At 41.0% G+C, this 19,084-nt stretch overlaps 1 protein-coding gene across 2 annotated transcripts in view; it reads left to right on the top strand.

Annotated features, from left to right (window-relative positions):
• The window catches only part of LOC128741174 (tyrosine-protein phosphatase non-receptor type 9), a 128,552-nt gene extending 114,802 nt beyond the window's left edge, over positions 1-13,750 (top strand). Inside the window, exons 5-7 of one of the 2 annotated variants that reach the window (XM_053836791.1) lie at positions 4,512-5,048; positions 10,671-11,061; positions 11,134-13,750. In XM_053836791.1, the coding sequence (XP_053692766.1) occupies positions 4,512-5,048; positions 10,671-11,061; positions 11,134-11,568 (1,363 nt within the window). In that variant the 3' untranslated portion in view covers positions 11,569-13,750. The remainder of the gene's footprint in view (positions 1-4,511; positions 5,049-10,670; positions 11,062-11,133) is intronic. The other variant, XM_053836792.1, reaches the window with a different exon arrangement.
• The last annotated feature ends 5,334 nt before the right edge of the window (positions 13,751-19,084 follow it).

The raw sequence follows: 19,084 nt of genomic DNA, 5'->3' as shown, positions 1-19,084 counted from the left end.
AGTTTTTCCAATGAACAAAGGAACAAAAAGAGATGCAATGAGATAGAGGAAACAGTGACAGTGAGAGAAAAAAGAAAAAGAAAGAGAAAAGAAACTTAAAAAGAGAAAGATGAGAGAGAGAGAGAGAGAGAGAGAGATCGAACCATTCGCATCCGTTATATCAAATTAACGTAACGTAAGTTGTATTTATCATAAAACGCTAAAAATTACAGTGTGACACTTATATACATTTGAGCAAAGTAAAGCAAAGCCTAGGTGCTACATTCCGTTGTCGAAACTTGACCTTCTGTTTTTATACGACAGACTTCGCTGCCAGCTGTTAGAGTGCAGGACAATTGCAGGGCCAGTTGCTACGATCCTATTGACTCTAACAGCCTCTCCCAGCCGAGATTCGAACATACGACGACTTGCTTATTAGGCCAGCGTTATACCTCGAAGCCAATTGGGAGGCACTTGCAACAGTATATACATTTAATATAATCAAACTCATACCAAATGTGTGTCGTTGATGTCGTTGATAATAAATAAATTCCCAAACGGTGCTGCATATGGCACTATTTTTCGTGACCCCTCAAACATCTCGGCATAAAAAGAGGATTTGTAAAATTTTTTTATCGAGACAGAATCTGTTGAAAACCGTATAAAACTGGAAGAAAACGAAGCGTTAGAACTGCAAAGGTCAAAATGGTTGTTCAACATTCGTCGCAGTTGCGGCGGGTCCGCACGGAAAATGGCAGTTGAGCTCAATATTCACAGGGAATCTCTTCGTCGAATTTTGAAAATGGAACTGGATCTGAAAGCATCCAAACGTAAAATCTATGGATTTGCTTCCGTTAAGATAAAAACGGCAGGAAAGATTCAAATTGCTACTCCGTCGGCACGATGATTCCGAAGTTATCTTTTCTGATGAGAAGTTGTTTGTTATTTAAATCCCTCATCATGCTCAAAATGATCAGTTTTGGTTGGTTTCGATCATGGACGTTCCAAAGCACAAACGGAATGTACTACGATACCAAAATTCATCAGCAGTCGTATGGGTATGGGGAGGCATTTGAAAGAAAGGGAAACTTCCTCTTGTATTTATTGACAAGGGTGTGAAATTATTTTAGAACAAAATTTGACGCTTGCGTTCTGGGAATGTATAGGGAAGAATATTACTGCTTGCAGCAGGATGGAATTCCAGCCCATACTGCCAATCTTGTGCAGACGGGTGGTACAAAGCCAATCTGACGGATTTTATATCGAAAAAGGAATGGCCTCCAAATTCTCCTGATTTGAACCCACTGGATTTTTGTATAGAGTAGGGCGAGGCATAAGTGCGATATTTGAAATTATCTTCAATGCTCACACGCAATCACCCCAAGCGGGGCAAAAGTGCGAATACCGCGGGACAAAAGTTCGAAGCTCGAATTCATGAAATTAGCACAGCAGCAGCTAACAAAACCATATTATCTTCAATCTGCGGTATGTTTCGGTAAGGAATATTCTCAATTTGCACCTTTCCTATTTTGCGCTGGTGTATTGCAGTCTCCGTCAGATCGAAACTTTTCCAAACGCGGAAAGACATTGTGTTCTCCGGCCAACATCTGCAGAACACACAGTTTTTGGCAGATCTTCAAGTTCTAGTATCTGTAATATAGTGCCTAAAACAGTGTATAATTAGCTATGCATTTTTGCCTCGTCCATGAATTGCACTTTTGCCCCGTCCGCAAATCGCACTTTTACCCCGCTAGCCGCTTGACGGGGTTTGAATAAATTACGTAAAAAGGAAATATATTTTGTAAATTCTTTTCACCGTATTTTCAAAACAGATACGTGAGTGATGGAAAACGCTGCTACAAATTTTCTACAAGTCATATCCTCCTGTTGATATCGTATTTGCCGTATAACGAAAAATTACATCAAAATCACCCTAAAATAACATTTACGCATAACTCAGCAACTATGCTTCGAAAGCAACCAAAGTTTACGTTAGATTCAAGCTGTCAAAGTAGTCACCCATCCATGCCAATGCAGTCAATTTGCTCGGAATCTGCACCGATAAATCATTGAATCGCACTTTTACCCCCCTCGCACCCCCGTCAAAAAGCGTCTGAAGCGTGTTATCCAGGGAAAAGGCGTTTTAATAGAGCAATGATTATTTGTTGCGTTCTGTATCTGTGTTTACCCACAGATCTAAAATTGAAATTCGAAATAAAGCCGTTATTTACAAAAATATATGACTTTGTTTCGAATATATATGTGTCACGCTGTATAATGAAAAACTAAACTATTGTTTTATTAGTTACTGAAACTACCGGTGTATAATGAAAACCGCAATTTTTGAAAGCAACAATCTTAGTTGTAAATGATACACTACGAGACGGTATTTTCGGCAAAATTCTAACTATTTTGCACTTACCAAGAAAACAATCTTACCGCAAGATGGACGCAAGCCCTGTATTTATTATTTTTCAAAATCAATTTTTCGTCACTTTGATACCTGTCATGATAAAAACCTAACAAAGTTGATACTGTTCGGAGAACATCCTAAAGCGATTCTAATGAATCACCCATAATCATTATTTTGGCATCAATCTTGCTAGTCTTATTGAGCAACAGAAAAAGCCACGTCGTTTTTTCAACGACGGTTGTCTGTCACTGAGTATCTATACTGACCGTCATTCTTCTTTTAATTGTAAGATTTTTATTTCGTGCTATGCTCAGGTTTTCATGAATAGAAATAGCATTCTTAGAATGCAAAAATTATCTTATGGGTGTATTCCTGTTATTCACATTCGATATGCCACTAGAGACTCATTGACAAAGGTTTCTCACGAATAAAACCAACATTATTGCGCAGACGTCCTTAGCAACAACAGAAACAGATTCAGTTATAACACGATCGAAATATTATCATTATGTCACCACCATTGTGGAGGCGGTAATATTCCTCACAGGTATTTGCAAACACCTCAACCCGCCGTTTTTTTACAGTTTGCCAGTCAATTGCAGTTTAACGGGGTGGCAGTTAAATCCATAGTAAAAATTGTTTGTCGTCAGTATCCGACCATCTAACCTGCACACCTTTTCCATCTGCCTTTCTTTCTCCCACTCATGTCTGGCTCCCCTGGGGAAACGTTACCCGATGTCCTGATTGCGTCCTACGCCGATAACAATAACCGACGGGTTCGGCCGGTTGGTATACACTTTGAAACGCACCATCCGGGGGCGGTGGGTTATTTCGATTCATTGTTACTAACTCTGCTGCGTGGTTTTTCCCGTGCATTGGGATCAAATGCCGGCCTACGCAAACGAATCAGGATGCTCAGATCATACAGTTTCTCGGTGTTGGACTGCGTCATTTGCTGTGCATGCCAAGTTTAAGGTAACCGAACAGACCATCAATCGCTCACTCGTTCGTTCATCTTCATAAAGTAAATAGTATGGCTAACACCAAAAACAAAAATGTTTCGTATGTTTTCGCTTCCCAAAACCGATGGTGGCAGAAATTCCATTTGGCAGAACATTATTTTTATTTTCCATTAAACCAGAAGTGGTTTCTTATTTTAGAATGTCGTTTAACCAACCGAATGCTTTTTCGGAAGCCGAGCTGACCTACTGACAGCTTAAAAGTTTGTTTTCTTTTTGCCACACCATTCATTACGACGTCTCTATCGTAGTTTTTCCCATCATTATGCATGAAGGCAATAAAACCATTTATTCCCAAGGTCAATCAACACGGGCTGGTGACGTTTTATTGATGGTCAAGAGGGAAATCAGCATAATAGATCAAGCCGTGGAGTGGTTTTACCTGTCAGACCGTGACCTTTGGCACATTTTAATAGCAGTTTTGCATGGCAAGTGTAGCGTGCGGGCTCCGATTGGAGTGCTGCTGTCATATCGACGCTTGAGTCTGGTATTATTCAGTGATTTGTTGTGCTGCTGTCCGTTTGCTCGCCCATATTTCGTTCCTCGCGTACACTTCCGGCTCTGTTTTGTTACACCACACATCCACTCCACTCACACAAACACCTGTTAGAGCATGCCACATCGTAAGCACATTCGCTAATTACACTCTCTATCTAGAAGTAGGTTCTAAAATGTGTGAAGAAAGGTTTCAGTTACTTTCCTACACTTTTTTACGTTTTGCCAGAAAATAAAGGTACATTAATTTTGTTAATGGGATCCTTACAAGCAATAAAAAAATCCTCTAGCATTCAGATCACATTAAACAAGAAGGTGTTTTATTATGTTCCATGGGAACACTGTTGTGTAGAGTTTTCAGTAATTTTGATGATCAGTCAGTCTTTCCCAGATTTGCACCTTGTTCTGTTGAACAAAAGAAAACACCTACAACGAACATAGTACACTTATCATGGAAGTATTCACGACACCTCGATGACCATATAGAGAGGCACATCTCATCCACGCTCATTAGCATTCGTACATTCCGCGCGTAGTTCAAAGATCCTCTGGCGTAGATAAAAACTTGTTAGATCACACCTTTAATTCGTCTCTTTCCATTGCAGGTTGCTACACTGTTACAAATCGATGACGAATCGTGAGGACGAAGTTTTCGCTGGTGTTAACAACAGCACAGCCCAAACCAACAACATCGGTAACGGCATGGGAAGCGGTGGAGCAACGACTGTTACCGCTGCCATTCTCGATCCGCATCTGGCGGGTAGCGGTGCCGTGGCCGGCACTACCGATCTGGCGGAGTACGTTTCCGGTCACCATCGGTCTTCGAGCAACGCCGTGGACCACATCGGCGTGGAGGACATTTCCGACCTGACGGCCGGCGCCGGTGCGGGGGTTCACCACGTTCATCACGTGCATCACAGCCATCATCATCACAATACCAGCAGCGAACTGTGGAGCGAGAATCCACCCAGCAGTGCATCGTCCGGATTCAGCGACGACGACAGCCTGGCCGGAGCGGAGGGAGATCCAAAGACAATAGAGCAAATTGTGCAGATGGTTCGGGAGCGCGGCAAGCACGGACTGATACGGGAGTACGCGGAGATCAAGGCTCGCGCTCCGGAGGGAACCTTCACGCATGCTAAGTAAGTTGAACTATCGCTGTTTACCTACTAAGACTTATTTTTTCTTATAAAGGGAATTTTGTAAAAAAAAATTAAAGATAGCCTGTTATGTCAAAGGTCAAATTTCTTCAAGGTAAACGCAAACGTACAAATTTAAGTACGTAACCTTGTGCTTGATATCTTGTATACCTATTCTTCGTTAACGGATCACAGATTACCGGATCACAGATTAACGGCAGTTAAAAGAATATATTGAGGTCTGTTTACAATCACACAAAATCTCGTAACGAACTTTCGAAATGGGACTACAAAAAAGGGCAAAAATTATTGCTGATTGCAAGAAAAATTTTACCATCAAAAGTGCGCAATCGCTCATAAAAGTGCTATTTTACATTGAATCGTTTCGATGTCTTCCGCGCACTTATTTTCTTGGAATATAACGAAAAAGTGTGCCAAAGATACCGTAATGATTCAGTCTAAAATAGCAGCGATTCTATAAGCGATTGCGAACTTTTGATGGTAAAAATTTTCTTATAACCAGCAATATCTCTAATCTATTTCCCACAGAAAACCGGTAAAACATCAGCATTTCGCTGATAATAGTGCACAGTGTACAGATACATAGTGGATATTAAGTGGAAAATCTCTTGTTTACTTGAAAAGAGCTATACTTTGGAAACGGAATATTATCAAAATATCAGTCTTTTTCTTTGATACTAGTGTCAAACCGAATATTGATGCTTTTGTAAATTTCGACGTCAATAGGGATGGTCATGCCATCGTCCAGTGTTGCAGCAATACACACAAGTTGAGTACAACTTTTATACTGATGGACGAGATGCGAAACAAATGTGTCCTCGAACTTCCAGATTGAGAATTAAGGGGCGGTATCTCAACATTAGCAGTAACCCTGATAGAGGTCGGCTAACCAACCCCGGCGGAAGTTTATGTTGGTCCTCCGGCGAAACAACTGGTTGGTGGATCTAGGATTTACCAACTTTTCCGCCTCCAAGTAAACGGCCGCTGGTAAAACTTTCTTCCAGCACCAAATCCTACACAAGTACATCTGAAGATCACAAAGTATGGCAGATGTACAGGTTGACCACGTTTGGTTGAGATAAGGATTGAGATGCGTCCTAAACTCCATTATGCACAATAATCGGTACTGGCGCCAGCCTCGGGTAAATTTCGCGGGTAAATGATCTCGCCAAACATTTTGCAAATTCATTCGATGCTGTGCTGCAGAAAGAGAACGAAGACCCTCCCATAGGCTGTTGGAATACTATCAAAACAACCGTTGAATGTTGGAGGATGATGGATGAAGATAACGCTGCGCAGAGGCTCACCAGTACGAGGAAAGACACACAAAAGAGCTCGTAGCGAGTTTAAATTTTCCGGGAAAAAGATCTAGAGCAGAACTAGAGTAGTTGTATCGTCCTTAAGAAACTCGTCGCATCCCACAAAGGCTTTGTGCTGCTCGCTGAATTATGCCAGAACCAAAATAAGACGGGTAATGTCTTGATTGTAAAAATTTGGGATACGGAACAGTTACTGAAAGAAGATGGCTGGAAAAGCAGGAGTATGCGAAGTTGGAGCTGCATTGTTCTCAGGAAACGCGAAAGTTTTACCTGAAACCAAACGCATCCCGTAGGTTTTGCACCGCAAGCCGCAACGATTAGAATAAAATAGCAATGTTTTGACGGACGATCGGGAAGTAACCGAAAGGTGAAAGCTGCATTTCGACGAACGCCTGAATGGCGGGCAGCCGAAGCATCATGACGCCGGGGAAAGCAATTTCGACCGTGTGACATACGCATGAGTGGTGCCAGTCCCAACGATAGGCAAAGTAAGGAGGTGATCAGGCAGTTAAAGAACGACAAATCGGTTGGGAAAGATGGCGTCGGAGCGGAGCTTATTAAAACGGGACCTGAAAAGCTGGCCATTTATTTGCACCGGCTAATTGTTAGGATTTGATATCTGGGTAGTACCTTCTTCTAGGACTTACTCCTACACAAGTACACCTGGAGATCACCAAATCAGACATAAACACAGATTGACCTCGTTTTGATTGACTGACGACACTTCTTAGTCATTATTTAATGACGTTAGATCCTGTACGGATTGATGTCCTAACTCGGACGACTGGCTGATAATGGTTAAGAGGCGTCTAAGATTCCGTTGTGAACCAAATTCGGTACTAACGACACGTCAAATAAAAACTACAGGTCCAAAAACTTCAGAAAATAGATAAATATACAAAGTTTGAACAAAATTGGAGCACTTTTGATTATGGAAATTCTAGGCGCGTGTACCTGTACCTGTGGCCTCACAGTTAAAATATTCAAATTGATTTTTTTTAAATTAGAATATTCTGAATCGTAAAGGCCTGTGCTAACACCTTGTCAAAGAAAATTTTATGTACGTCAAAGTTGCATAATCGCAGATCCTTCAGACATAACGTGCGACGTCAGCGTCATTAAGCGACTTCGATTGAAGCTGTGCTGCTGAAAGAGGACGAAGACACTCTCAAAAACTGTTCATATAGCATCAAAATAGCCATGTAGTAGAGAACATCCACCGTCGACGATGCTGGAGGATGATGGATAAGGAGAACGCTGCGCTACAAGGAGGCAAAGATGCGCTATACTACTCGTCAGAACGAGGAAAGAGAGTCCAAAGAAAACGCAACGATCCCAAATCTTTCGGGAAAAATTGATACCTATAGAACGCGGAACATGCAAAATCGGCGCTTTTGAGGCATTTTTAGGGGACACGAAAGTTCTACCAGAAACTCAATGCATCCCACAACGGACTCGGGCCGCGCGCAAGTCGGTGTGGGTATTAGGATGGTAGCAACTTGATGGACGATATGAGGTGGCCGAAGGAGGGAAACAGAACTTCGACAAATAAATACCTATATAGGGCCTAGACAGAGAACTGGCGGCGCGGAAAACAATTCAGTCGATTTAAGGTTGCCTTTTCGTTTCAAAAAATTTCACTCAAATGCCAATACCGCTTGGTGATAAACATATGAATCTTTGAAGATCTCGGTCTACTGGTCAACTTCGCTGAAAATAGTAACTTTCTTTATTGCCAGAATCCCGAGATATAGCGTGATGAAGTTAACGTTCCACATGCGTTGTACAAAATACAACAGAGCGAGTAATTCTGGGTTGAAAAATGATAAGTCGGTAGGAAAGGATGACATTGAAGCGAAACTTCTTCACCGGCTGATTGTAAAGATTTGAGATTCGGAACACCTACCTAGTTAGATGCAGCGTACCCAAATATGCTAAGTTGGAGCAGGAAACGCGAAAGTTCCACCAGAAATTGAACTCATCCCGCAAAGGTTTTGTGCCACGAGCCGAAATGTGACGGCCGATCGTGAGGTAACCGAAAGGTGGAAACAGCACTTCGACGACCACCTGAATGGCGCCCAGGCGGTGGGAAAAGCAATTTCAACAGTGCGATAAACGGCCTCAACGATGGGCGAAGCTAACGAAGTTAAGCAGACCATCAGGTAGCTAAATAACAATAAATCAGCTGGGAAAGATGGCATCGGATCGGAGTTTATGAAAATGGCACCAGAAAAGCTGGCCACTTGTCTGTACGGACTAATTATTATAATTTGGGATTCAGAACAGCAACCAGAGGAGTGGAAAGATAGGGTTAAATATCTACCCGATCTACAAGAAGGGCGACAAGTTGGACTGTGAGAACTATCGAGCGACCAGCGTTCTCAATGCCGCCTACGAAATGCTGTCCTAAATCCGAATATCAGCAATTGCGAATGGATTTGTGTGAATTTATCAATCCGGCTTCGTTGAAGGACGGTCAACAACAGACACTAAGATGCATGAGAGAGTACTGTTACTGCGTTGAGTAAGTTTATTGTCACGCAAAAGTGGGCTGCTTCCGAAATGTTCAATATGCATTACGAAGTAACATCTGTTGTATTCAACAGGGAAACATTGGTAGTTTCAAGCATACTCTCACGCATGGCGTATGATGAAACACTAGCGCCAACTTCTGTTCTTTATTATCAGAAACTAGAGGCGGAAACAAATTAAGCCCTCGTACAAAGTGTATTCTGTACAGGACGCTCATTAGACTGGTTGTTCACTACGGACAAGAAACATGGATAATTGATCGAGGAGGGCCTACGAGTGCTCAGACTTTTCGAAAGACGAGTGCTATTTAAGAACGATCTATGGCCGTGTAAAGAAGAACGGAGTATGTAGACGGAAGATTGGTTGGTCGGTTTATTTATTAGAGACATTTTACACCGGGCGTTTCGGTGCATTCGTGTCTTGTAGACGGATGATGAACCATGAACTTGCACAGCTCTCTGGTGAACCTGGTATTCGAAAGGTAGCTAAACCTGGCCGGATACAATGGGCCGGGCATGTCGCGAGAATGCCAGACAGCTACCCAGCAAAGGTGATGTTTGCTTCACATCCGGTAGTAATAAGGCGACCAGGATCTGCAGATCTTTCGAAAAGACCGTGAATACAGAGCCTTCACGCATGCCCTGTTAATTGATTTCAAAGCTGCATATGGTATCATCGACCGCCAAAACATGTGGAAACCCATGAGCCAGAGGAGCAGAGATTTACAAAGTACAGATTTTTTGTTCGTACCGGTTTTCAAACATTGCGGTTTTCAAGCATTTTAAAACGATTTGTATAAATTTTTTGTCGGGCTTTTTACACGAAAAAGAACACAAGAAAACTTAGAAAGTATCTCTGTAAAAAATAAAAAAGCGACTCCAATGTACATTTTTTGTTTGTTTAGATTATAGTTACTTTAACCAGTTTTGGGTCATTCGTGACTTCTGCGGGGTTGGGATTTGAACCCGGGTTCCTCGGCATGAGAGGCTTGAATGCTAACCACTACGCCGGGACTGACCCCTTTTGTTTACATACTAGAATTTTAATTAAATTCTCATTTCAAAGCGAAACCGAACGATGATAAAAACCTAAAATTTAGGCGAATAAAACTTAAATAGTACGAGAATAAAACGAGAATAATACGAGAATAAACTTGAGATCTTGAGAAAATAAAATTCGACTGTTTTTAGAAACGGTGGTTCTACAATTGATGGAGGGGCGGTAAGGAAAGTAATGAAAAGGGGGAAGGAAAAGAGCGGGAAGGTGTGGGGAGGGGGGGTTGGTAGCTACGCTTAATAAGTAGTCGTTATGACTCCTACCTTTTGTCCAATGCTGGAAGCAGAAGTCTGAACCGAATTTTCGAAACTTGAGATCTTGAGAAAATAAAATTTGACTTTTTTAGTGCTTTTTTAATAGCCCGGTATTATAAAAATGAGAAGAAGGTGAAGAAAATTACTCCAGTCCAAAGAATATTTCAACTAAATTTTCAGAAGCGAGAAAAATCAGTTTTCTCTTCTTCAAGCGTTTGTCGGCAGCCGCTGCACTGAATATTCAAATTGATGTGTATGTTTGTATTGTAATAAAACACCTCGATTTCTTGGCAAAAGTATTGAATATGACAAAAACAAAACGTGGCACGATTTTTTTTATAGTTTTTTTTCTGTTGGAGTCCATGCGTAGAACACTTACGATTGGTGCAAGAATATTGGAAATCCATAAAATAATAATCGTCAATTTCCGCTCTGTTTTGCAGGTTAAGAAACAATCTAGCGAAGAACCGCTACACCGATGTGCTGTGCTACGATCACAGTCGGGTCGTGCTGTCCCAGGAGGACGAAGATCCGACGTCGGACTATATCAATGCGAACTTTGTCGACGGGTACAAGCAGAAGAATGCGTACATTTCCACGCAGGGTCCGCTGCCGAAGACCTCCTACGACTTCTGGCGGATGGTGTGGGAGCAGCACTGTCTGGTGATAGTAATGACAACACGGGTGATGGAGCGTGGCCGGGTGAAATGCGGCCAGTACTGGGAACCGACCGAGGGCAACTTCGTCGAGTACGGTTGCTTCCAGGTGCGAACGCTGGCGGTGGAGACGAGCGAAGATTACACGGTGGCTGAATTGGAGCTGAAGAACATAAAGGTAACTGCTCATATCCTTATGCTCTATTGGTGGAGAATCTAATTAATCTGGAATAATTTCAACCATTTTCAGACTGACGAAATACGCAGCGTGTCCCATTGGCAGTTCACCAGCTGGCCGGATTACGGGGTTCCGGCATCGGCCCATGCCATGCTGAACTTCTTGCAGCGGGCTCGCGAAAAGCAAGCCGAAATGGTGCGGTCCCTCGGCGACCTGTGGGCTGGCCATCCCCGTGGACCGCCAATTGTGGTACACTGCAGTGCAGGCATCGGCCGGACAGGTACGTTTATCACGCTGGACATTTGCATATCGCGACTGGAGGACGTTGGTAGCGCCGATATTAAGGGCACGGTGGAGAAAATTCGCTCCCAGCGAGCCTACTCGATCCAGATGCCGGACCAGTACGTGTTCTGCCATCTGGCACTGATCGAGTATGCGCTGTCTAGATCCATGCTGCAGTCGGCAGATCTGTCCGGGTTCGACGATCGGGACGACGACTCCGATTAGGATGTGTGTACGTGATGTATAGGCTACGTGCGGTGTTTGTTTCGGTTATGTTCTGTTTTGTGTAGACTTTAAGTAGGGCGAGCGAGAGTATTACGGAGTGCGCTTTCAAATTTAAGGGACATATTTTAAAATCTTTAGATCAAAGATAGTAAGAGATGAAAACTATTTTAAAATCTGTAGAAACGATAATTAGTAATCACCATATATATCAATGACTCTTGCTATTTTTTCCGTTTATTTAGTTTGTTTTTCAGTTTTGTTGTAGGTATAGACAACAAATCTGATGAAGTATTTAATCTGTTATTTCACAACGATCAGTTATATATTTTACCTTTTAAAGCAAATCGTGATTCCTTTGGTTAGGTCAAGTATCACCATAATTCGCTACCATTTTCTCTCATATTTTTCCCTTTATTCTCCTGGAGAGGTTGTAAATATTATTATTCAGTTAGCATTCTTGTAAACCTGCTACACACTAATACCTAATAGGCCAATAAGACATTTTTTCATTGCTCATTCTGCATTAAGCTAAGATAAACATTTGCGTTCCATAACATATAATTTGTTGAAAGAAATGATGGAAAAGTTAACCTATACATCGCTATTCATTTTTGTCGAACGATAGCCGGAACGCGTGGGCGAAAGATTTCATTTCATTAGCACCATTTGTCGACCAGGAAGAGAACAAGTCATCAATTTCCACCTAATTGTTGCACGACACTCGGAAGAAGGCAAAGTAAATGATTTTCTCGCTTCTAAAAAACGATATATTTTGCGAAACTGACAAATAATAGTCCAGTGAGTGTGAGCTAGTAGGTAAACAGAAGAAGGAGAAACCTATTTTGTCTATTTATTTTTCTAAAGCTAAATAACAGAACAGATACAGAACTACTTTGGATAAAATTCAGACAACAAGCAACAATGCAACAACAATAATACTATACAGAATACGACTTTTGATGAACCACATTATTCACAATACAAAACTATCGAGTTTGCACGATCAGCAGCAGCGGCTGAGAACATGTTGGGATATAACTCGCACTTTGCCATTTCGTAGTAGTCGCGAGCAACATTGCTGAGAACATATACTTTTACCATCCTTCTACGATACAAATAAAACAATTAAAAAGTAATATTTAAAGTGAAGAAAGAAACAAATAATTTTTAGTAAAATTATCAATAAAGCAGATCAAAAATCAAATAACTGATATTAAACAAACGTAAGTCTAACAAAAAAAAAATACTATATTAATTCAATACCGACAAGAGATATAACCAGAAAACATTAGAAGTCGAAGTAAGCAAGTAAAACAAACGAGAAAAAGTCGTTTTCACAGCCCCAATTTGGAAAATACGATATAATTAAGATGCAAATAGATAAAACATTATCTAAAATAGAATACAAGGATAATGTTGATTTCCAAAAATGAAAAAAAGAGGAAAATATCAATGTAATGGTAGACACACACTCTCATAACACACTCAAACGCAAATTTGCATGAATAAGTGATCTATAGTTTAGCTATTTATTGTACTGGATCATCAGTTAGAAGGTATGCGCAGTGAGAAGTGGGCACGCGGTCAACCTGCTTGCGGTATGTTTGGTATGCTGTTCGTTAGAAAGAGGGGAGGAAGAAGCTATAGAAATGCACATACACACATACGGTACACAGTTACATTGAAATACACACAAACACCTCTATATATCACATACCGCAGCAGTACAGTCAAGATAGTCCGCTAGGTTTGTTGACGGAAGACAGAAATATGCAAGAGGGAAAGATCGTAAATTAAAATAAAGGAAAACAACACACAGATTTGTGTAAATGAAGAGAGCGTGTTTCATTTTTAAAAAGATTAGATTATTTTGGTTCATGCGGCTCGTCTCCAGGGAGCATTGCAATTGAAAGAAAACCAATAGAACACAGGTAAATACAAAAAAAACCCGATTTAATCCACCTAGTGGTGAAAGGAACCTTTGTTATACGGTCTTACTTGCTATTTGAGATAGAAATCGACACGTCTTCGGAACATAATTCATCTATTGGTTATCGTTGCGTAGTGCGTTGGTTTACATGAAATTTTTGAAAATTGAATAAGTTTACAAAATTTGAGCAAAATAGGAACACTTAATCCTATTTGATAGATCCTTTTTTCATGAAATTGCTGAGTAAGGATAAGTAAGTTGTTATTAATCTGAGTAAGTTCAAATAAAAGTAAGTTGTAAGAGGAAATTTTATCCTTTAACATATACATTGTCTAGTAAAGGTCTAGTTTATAGGTTTTTGAACTATGCATAATTTCCTGTAATGCCATTCTATTTGATTCACATCAATAGAGATTTCTAGAATAATTTTCATCAATTTTTATTAACCTGCGGTTACTCACGTTGTTGTATTTTGTACACCATGTGTAGGTTTTTCAACGCCATATTGTTATAAAGTTACAAATCGTTGTTTAACTAACGAATATTCTTCAATAAACTTATTCTGAGCAAAATGTCATAATTATTCAATGCATTAATAATTTAAATTGTTGGAAAAATAGATCAGCATAAACCGTCATCACAGAAACGAAACAATCAGCATGCGAGGTGTACCGCAATTGACCGCAAGTGGAATTTTCTTTCGTTTCTTCATATGGAAAAATGGTGTCTGTATCCAGCAAAACTAGCCAATGTAAAATGTTTAAAATGTATCCGTCTGCTGGTAGTCGAGTAATTCGTAATCAAAATTAAGGTATTTTTTATAATCAAAGTTCTACAGTTCCTAAACAAGCAAACATAGAGGTATACTATATTCAGCAAAGTTGTGAATTTTTATCATTTGTACAATTTTGTAAAACAAGAAAAAGTCATACAACAATTACAAAAAGAGCAAAAATATAAAAACTGAGTTTACAAATTCATATACAATAAATAAGATTTTTCTATCTTAGCTGCAGAGATGGAAGGCTACTGTCTCTAGCAAAATTTCTTGTAATAATATGCTCTATAACTTTGCAGAGCACATCAATGTGTTATATTGACACTGAAGAAAAATAATTTTTTTTATTTCACTTTTAGGGGGATTAATCAAAATTTAGATTCCACCAGACGATAGAGCTTTTAATTTCAAGAAACTATTCTAAAGGTTCGATAAACCTAAAACCAAGTTTTCCCAGTCAAACCTCTAGTGCGCACGTTTTCTTTGGTTTGGGGTTATAGTGCGCGCGAGTAACTGTGTTGCAAAAGTTGGCGCAAGTGTTCGAGGGTTAATATCTTTTGACCGGTACAACCAATTCTTATGAAATTTTGCATATATATTCGTAGTGTCGAAACCTCTCGTTTGATATTAAAATAATTGAAATTAGGTAAATTATATTGGTTAAAATCATTATAAATTATTGTTAATTTTGGTGTGGTGTAGACGGTTGCTCATAACTTTCAAATTAAACGTCCAATCAAAAAACCATTCAATAGTGATCTATTAGCATATATTATCTTTCAAATGAGACTAATAGCGCATAAATCGGTTTGGCCATCTCTAAGAAACAGGCGATAATTATTTCCTTGTCAAAACAGGTTTTTTAAGCATAACTTTTAAACTACTTGTTTGTTTTCAATTAAAAATTTCTAAATAATTTAGCTTTAATATGGGCTTTCATTTGATACTAAGATCGTTGAAATCGGTCATGTAGTTCTAGAGAAACCCGCGTCACGTATTTTTCACATTTTTGCTTATAACTTTTAAACGAAACGCCGTGTCACGAAGCAACTCAATAGTGATCTACTAGACAATAATACCTTTCAAACAAAAGTAATAGCGAACGATTCGGTTCAGCCATCTTTGAGAAACAGGCGATAGAAAAAATCATTACATACATACACACACACACACACACAGACATTGCTCAAATCGTCGAACCCTATCGATTGGTATATGTGACTTGGCCCTCCGGGCCTCGGATCAATTTCGTGTTTTTCGACCAATTTTTAAACCTTTGTTATAGTATAACAAAGGTAAAACAGCATGAAAATTGAATTTCAAGTGTAATTTGGCCAATATTTGACCAACAATTGTGCTGAATTACGATAAAAATGTGTTCCTTTGTGGAGCTAGGTGCCTCCCTCGGTCAACCCTCGAAGACGGATGCACTCGGCGGTCAACCGCAGATTAGTTTTACGGGGAATGTCAAAAAGCGAAGGAGAGGAAAAAATAGCTTGAAAAAACTATCTAATTTGGCCAAGTATCGACGAGCACGGAAGGAGTGCAAGTGGTCAACGGTCCTGAAGAGGAAAAAGCGCAGGAACTAGAACAACTATTCCGCGCTAATGAGACGCACAAGTTCTGTAAGTAGGTAAACCAATCTCGTAAAGCACCGAAGCCTCATGTGTGTAGGGACGATGAGGGAAACCTGGCCACAAACGAGTGCGAGGTGGTCGGTAGGTGGAAGCATTTCTTCGATGAGCCTCTCAAAGGCTACACAGAAGGATAGGCAACGGAAGTTAACCTAGGAGTGCCTGCAAACGATAACAGCGTGCCGGCTTCCGATCTCGAAGAGATCCAACAAGAAATCGGTCAGCTGAAGAATAATAGAGCCACCGGGAAGGATCGATTTCCGGTAGCACTCTACAACAATGGCCAAGATCCGCTAGCAACGGCACTTCACTGGGCAATTTCAAGAATTTGGAAGGAGGAGAAAATACCGGCAGAGTGGATGAAAGGCGTGGTTTGTTCCATCTACAAAAAGGGCAATCGACTAGATCGCTGTAATCATCGTGGCATTATGCTGGTCAACGCCACCTACAAGGTGCTCTTCCATACTTTGCTAGATTTCGTAAGGCAGTGCCAGACCGCGTTTATGCGGGTCCGTATACTAGTATGGATTAAATTTTCACTTTCCCACAAATCCTCCAGAAATGTTAGGAGTGCAACGTACCCACGCATCATATTTTCGTAAATTTCAGGGCAGCATACGATACAGTCGATCGCGAACAGCTACGGCAGATAATGGAGCTATGCTGCGAACAGACTAGCGCTTCTCGGTTATAAATAAAGCTGAAAGCATAGGAATATACGAAAGTGGAACTAAATTAGAATAACACTTGCATTGCTCGGAACACCTGTCCGGCAATTTTGACGTAGGACTACGTCTTACGGCAAGATTTGGCTGGGTAGGGTGTCATTCTAAAAAATCTCTCGAAAAGTGGTCAGGTTTTGAACGTTACTAGCTTAGCGGTTTTCCGATAGGTTTTCAATATTTTTGCACCAATCGGTAGAAATATCTTCTAAGAATTGGCTCCAATCAAGAACGCTACTATTTCGAAAGTGTACACCATTGAAAAACTGAAAATAATGAAGCATTGTCCAACTAGAAATCTTCGCATCCTGATTGGTCGAAGAAAATGATAACGTATCATGGCTTGCATGTATTTTTTGCAAAAGTGACAGAAACTCTTCGTGGGTATGAAATGGGGAAGGCAAACAAGAAAGCGACCAACATAGCTCTTGCTTGCCAAGCCCCTAGCTAGCGTCTCCACGCGGCCATACCCGGTAATGCTTTATTGAGTAGCTCAGCTAGGAGGTGCGATGCTGTGTGGATCCTGGCTGCCTGCTTTCAAAACTGCCATTTTGGACAGACAGCTGAGCCACACAGCCAGGTAAGCCTAATATGTTATTCTAATGATTTGTTTGGTTTTAGCTTATCAAGCACCTCATACTGTATAGTTTTTCACTTTGGCCGTGACAAGTTTATATAATGCACATGGATATCAGAATCAAGAATTACATTAATTATTGGATATTAGATGCACTGATGGAAACTCAAATGAAGCAATTATAATTCATTCGACGGATTGGTGGTGAGATGGTTCTATTTTTGCCCATATATGCTCCACTTTAATTTATTTTTTCGCTTGTGTATTCATATCGTATATTACAGGATACATGAACACCTATGAAGATTGCGTGAGTTTTTACGCATCCTCGTAAAGTAGGTGTCCAACTAACGTACCTATTTCTACAATCGTAGGGACATGACCAGGTGTATGGTGTACTTACGGGTACACCATATCAGCCACCCATGGTGTGTACGGTTATCTATGCTGTGCCAGTTCATGCATCCTCCACCTCCATACTCCGTTTTCGTGTACGCCGCCGAAGATCGTTCCGAAAGCTCCGAGTTGTAACTGACGGGGTCGTAGCTACCCAGCACTTACGACACCCCCTGAAACAAACCTCAGGGACTGCAAACGTTCGCGACTTGTTGTCAAGAAAACACCTGAAAACCTTTTGCTTAAACTGTTCCCTTTATTAACGGCTTTCCCTCGGTAACTCCTACCGTTTGACATTTAGGGGTTTCACTTCCGGCGGAGATACTGACCGGGATCCGTTTGCGGTCAGGTCGATAACTTTTGGCACGGGGCTTGATGGTCTACTACCGGCGTTCCGGCTGCGGGCGCACTTGAGGCTCTGAATAAGCGCGATGGCGACGACGCGGCGTAACTGCGATGGCGTCGTTGGCAGGGATGCTCCTTCAGCTTCAAGATTGACCGATGTGGTGGTAACGGCGGATGTGAGGATCAAATTCGGTACAACTCAGGTACAGTTTCGGGTCACGTTGGTAACCGTCAGGTAAACGCAGGAAACTCATGGGTCCCAAGAGCTGGATGGTTTGTTGAGTGTCGAGTTTTGCAGCGGTCAATTTTCTGATAGCCATATCTGTTGTTTGCTTTGCAGACTTTTATTTTAGTTTTGTCTTCAGTGTCTCAGTTACGCGACTGTATTTAGTTTTTCGGTACCGTACTGTTTAACTTCGGATAGGGTAATGAATCAATCTTTTGTTCAACCTCCACTGTCTCTTGCTTATCGTTTTCTTGACTCTTTGTCGCCAACCGCAATCCATGTTAGCTTTGCTCCATTTTCCGCCACCTGGTGGTGGGTGGGTGGATTCTGTAGACGTATGGCTGCGTACACGTCATCGGTGAAAGCTGTTCGCAATAGAGTGTTCCAACTACTCTCTTGCCAATTTATTGCGGGACATTGATATTTTGCACGCGCGATAGTTTTCTAAATCTTGGGCAGAGACTAAGCCGACGGTTACAGAGTACTCGCAGGTCCTCCTCGAGCATTGTCCAAGTTTCATGCCCGTAAAACAACCGGTCTAATAAGCGTCTTGTCTTTGTACGGGGACTTAGTCTGCTCGACTGCAATTGCTTATGAAGCACGACTTCCGCTGTTAATACGTCTCCGAATCTCACGACAAGTATCATTGTCTGCCGTTACCAGTGACCCAAGGTAGATAAATTAGTCGACTACCCAAACTCATCGCCGTCGGCCTATGAAGATTTAGATTCGATAAATCGACCTACCTAACCTTCCGCTCCTTGTGTTTAGATGCACAATTCTCACAATGCTAGACAAATATGATCGTTATGATGTACCACTCCAACCATACAGATAACCAAATTAAACTCTATTGTGGAGCCAAATGCTTTCTTATATAAATGCTATGGTGAGTTTCACTGAGCCAG

Source organism: Sabethes cyaneus, chromosome 3 (assembly GCF_943734655.1).
Source record: "Sabethes cyaneus chromosome 3, idSabCyanKW18_F2, whole genome shotgun sequence".
Lineage (NCBI taxonomy): Eukaryota > Metazoa > Arthropoda > Insecta > Diptera > Culicidae > Sabethes > Sabethes cyaneus.
Note: the sequence above shows the minus strand (reverse complement) of the source record. Positions and strands in the feature narration are given on the sequence as shown.